This window comes from Volvox carteri, assembly GCF_000143455.1.
Source record: "Volvox carteri f. nagariensis unplaced genomic scaffold VOLCAscaffold_111, whole genome shotgun sequence".
Taxonomy (NCBI): domain Eukaryota; kingdom Viridiplantae; phylum Chlorophyta; class Chlorophyceae; order Chlamydomonadales; family Volvocaceae; genus Volvox; species Volvox carteri.
The window spans coordinates 241,509-245,133 of NW_003307654.1; the positions used below are offsets into that span (position 1 = coordinate 241,509).

The following is a 3,625-nucleotide window of genomic DNA, read 5'->3' on the forward strand; positions in this document are numbered from 1 at the left end:
CTAGTGTATTAAAGAGAGACATACATAGCTTGGGAATGGTAATTTCCTTATCTCGACACAGAGTGCTGAGCCCGAACGTGGCCCGCCTCCCTGCTGCGAGTAGTTGCTTTGCACATGCTGAAAACTGCGCTCCTGGGCCATAGTGCAACCCGGCACCTCGGCTACCCGGTACTCAGCTTCCATTAGCCGCTTCCGCTCACGTGTAGTGCCCCCGAAAATGAGGACTTCACACTTGGCGGCTTTGCGGCCATTCCCGTCGCTTTGCAGTAGGCTTCGAGGAGCCCCAGAAGGCATTCAGCTCTATAGTGCCCAGTCGCCACCAGTGACACATCATCAACGAAAACCAGGTTGGTGAGTTCACCGGCCGCCAGGCTAACACTCATATGCAAGGCATAAGCCATACTGCCACCGGTATCAAACACGTCCGGGTCATGCAAGATGGACATCACCAACCTACCGAGCTAGCCGCCCTGCACAGCTCACCGGCGGATTGTCCAGTTTGCGTCAGAGCCCGGTTCATTCACCGGGTTGTGTTCATCCGATATTTGTCAACCACAGATGCCTCCTCCCCGCCGCGAGCTGGAGAGGGAAGCCGTGCTAGCCCCGCACAGCGCTGACCAAGTACGCGGCTGGGCCTGGTGGGCACTAATAGGAGCCGCACGACGGTAGGTATTGCAGTGTTGAGCACTTGCAGGCGGTGCAGGGTGTAGTGAGCCGAGCTTGCATGTTGGCAGGAGGGACGTGTGCCACACAGCCAGAGGACTGATGGTGCGCGGTGAAGCAGTGTGTTGAGTGTTCAGAACACCAAGCAGCCCATCAGTAGAAGTGTAGCAGCGGTGGGACGGGATGGGCCATGGCCAACGCAAAGCGGGATCTAGTGCTGTCTATGTGTCCTAGAGATCCAGGCACACACTCGGGCCCATTACACCCGCCGTTTCAGCTTTCGGCCACGGACACAGGAGCACACGTATACGTTCGGATGAAGGTTGTACAACGGCACGTGTGCAGGTTGACAGATATGTGCAGGTGATGTGCGGGCGCGGGGGCATCCTCGGCTTTCCGAGCAGATCTCGGATTGCACCTGTGCCGGAGTGGTCTAACGGGTGGGTCTCAAGCTTTGAGAATGGGCTTTCCCATAGCGAAAGCTGCGTGATTTCGAACCTCACCGGGTGTAGAGGCTAAGCTCCTTTTCGCATGCACAAATTCACTGACCGCATGGCTCAAAATACATTGTATTGCTAAGCAGGGCCACAAGGGACACCGATTCCTAAGCACATGGCGGGAAGCCGGTCGCGGCTCAAGTCTGTGCGGACGTGTACGACAGCGGGGAGCGGAAAGCCACAGGATGGTTGTGTACGCACGTGACAAGCACTGCCTGTCCGCCATGGCATTGGTTGGTGCACAAGTTGTTCACTCCTGGCGGGATCAACCTGGACCCATGCTCGTCCGCGGCTGGTAACACACGTGTTGGGGCGACAGTATATTACGATATGGAATCCGATGGTCTGCTGGAGTGCAACACGTGGATGGGTGTTTGATGCGCAACGGAGTACATGGCTGGTCGCATTGGCCAAGCAGTACTGCTGCTGTGGGTTATGCGTGGTTTGATGCCATACTGCCATACTATAGGCAGGCGGCTGGCAGAGGTTAAGGCCTGACTTCTGCTCCCAGTTGACCCAGTCGACCCGGGTTCAAATCCGCCTGCCGGCTCCTCGGGTGTTTGAGGAGTGATGAAATGGGAGGTGGCCCCCCATCTTATGGACGGTGTAGGACGTGATAATATCAACTTGCGAGCTGACCAGGAACTAAGTTGATGCGCCGTTGATCCGCTAGATTTGGTTGGATGCTGGTGGTGAGTTGCCGAACTCAACGAATACATTCTGAAGTCGGATGGGGTGACGGATTAGGGTGCCCCTCTAGCAGGGGAGAGCAGGGACTGCCCCGGGAAAGGGGGCCGCTGGCGAAGTTAACCACCCTGTAACAACATACATACTGCAGTGGCCTGTCTGTTTTCTGCTCAACGTTTGGCATTTGTGTGTGAGAACAATCTGGGAGCCACCAGCAGCAAGGGAGGACCCCTGACATGGGGAGCGCAGGTCGCCAATCCACATGGAAGTGTGGTGGTTTACATGGGCCAAGACGTGCAACGTTTTGTGTCAGTGTTTGGTTGCATGGACGGAATACCATGGGCCATGCCCCGCCCAACGGAGAGCTTGATGAATTGAGGCACAGAACACACATGGAGCACACATTCTTCTCCACAGACATCTGCATTTTCATTTGTTTTCAATCTAGCTCGTGGTACTCAGTTTAGTGGTGTGTATCGGAGATTCCCCATTGTTTCCACCCGCACCTATTCATGCATACGTGTGTTGTGGGATAAACTGGACAAACTGCGGATGAGCTGGGGTAGGAAAACAGTGCGGCCTCGGCGGCTGACTTGGGTATTGCAGTTGTGGCCCTGAGTGCTTGCCTCCCGACATTGCCAGAGTACGGTAACCAGGCGCGCAAGTTTTCCTGCCCCACGTACTGGGATCGAAACCAACACGCACATGAGCCACTTGTAAGCGGTCCCCTTGCAAAGTTTTCTGTAAATTCCTTAAAAGTCATGTGATTCCAAATGCCAGCCTGAGCCAATTCTGCCAACTCGACAGCCAATTCGACACCCGGACAGGCTGATTCGACACCCGGACAGACTGATTCGACACCCGGACGGGCCAATTCGACACCCGGACAGCCCAATTCAGGCCCAGCACAGCGCAATTCCGAGGCTCCACAGCGCAATTCTAGAACCTCCGGCGAGCCTGCCAGAGCGATTCAAGACCCCGACGGACCAATTTTTATGTCAGGAATAAAATCCAGGCTAATTCTGCGACAGAGCTCTACCCCAATCCAGCATAACAGGTACCGTCTTCTACATAACAATGATCATCGCCTATATCCTCCATTACATATCGCTTGGTTAGGCGCCGAGGTCGCGCGTTGCGCAGATCCTCAGCCTGTCAAAAATTTAGCCCTGCCGGACACCCGAAGGGCCGACTACGAAAGGCCCTCGCACAGTGCAAGGCGAAGACCAACCATACAACCGAGGCCATGAGGACCACCTCGAGAAGCGGGCCAGGTAAGTATGAATACTAATGACGCGGCGTTGCCACCCACTCCAAACAGCTATTGTCATTGCTTTTTGTCCAAGCGATGGTGGGTGGGTTAAATCATAACGAGCACGAGGGTGCCGCCACTTTAACCGCTGGCATTTCCCCTGCCTATAACTGAAGGTTTTCTGATAGTAACGATAGAAAACCGAGGCTTTCTGTGAACTCAGAAGAGCTGGTTGTGTGTGTTGGTACGGCATGTAATGCCAGTTAAGGAGGTCGCTTGCACGGAAGCAAGCACACCAGGCAAGAAAGTTGTGCTTGCTTCCGTGGCAGGGGGCAAAGCCTGGCTACCGAAGCGGATCTGATGCTGTACACTGTAGGTTAGGGCAGAAGCCGCAACGGAACCCTGCCAGTACTGACGCTAAGGCGTCCCTCAAAGACGAGGTAACCATCCTACTTCGCCCGTGTGCTGTTATAAGCNGGGGCATTCAGCAAAAACATGCAATTCGTCTTCAACCGCTCCACAGTCA

General features: G+C 55.0%; 1 protein-coding gene across 1 annotated transcript; it reads left to right on the forward strand.

The window, feature by feature from the left end:
- Positions 1 to 2,627: 2,627 nt before the first annotated feature.
- VOLCADRAFT_70110 (uncharacterized protein) lies at positions 2,628 to 2,855 on the forward strand (the record flags this gene model as incomplete). Its single annotated transcript, XM_002958906.1, has 1 exon — positions 2,628 to 2,855. A coding segment is annotated over one exon (228 nt), but the record flags the coding sequence as incomplete, so codon positions are not given.
- Between the last annotated feature and the right edge of the window lie 770 nt (positions 2,856 to 3,625).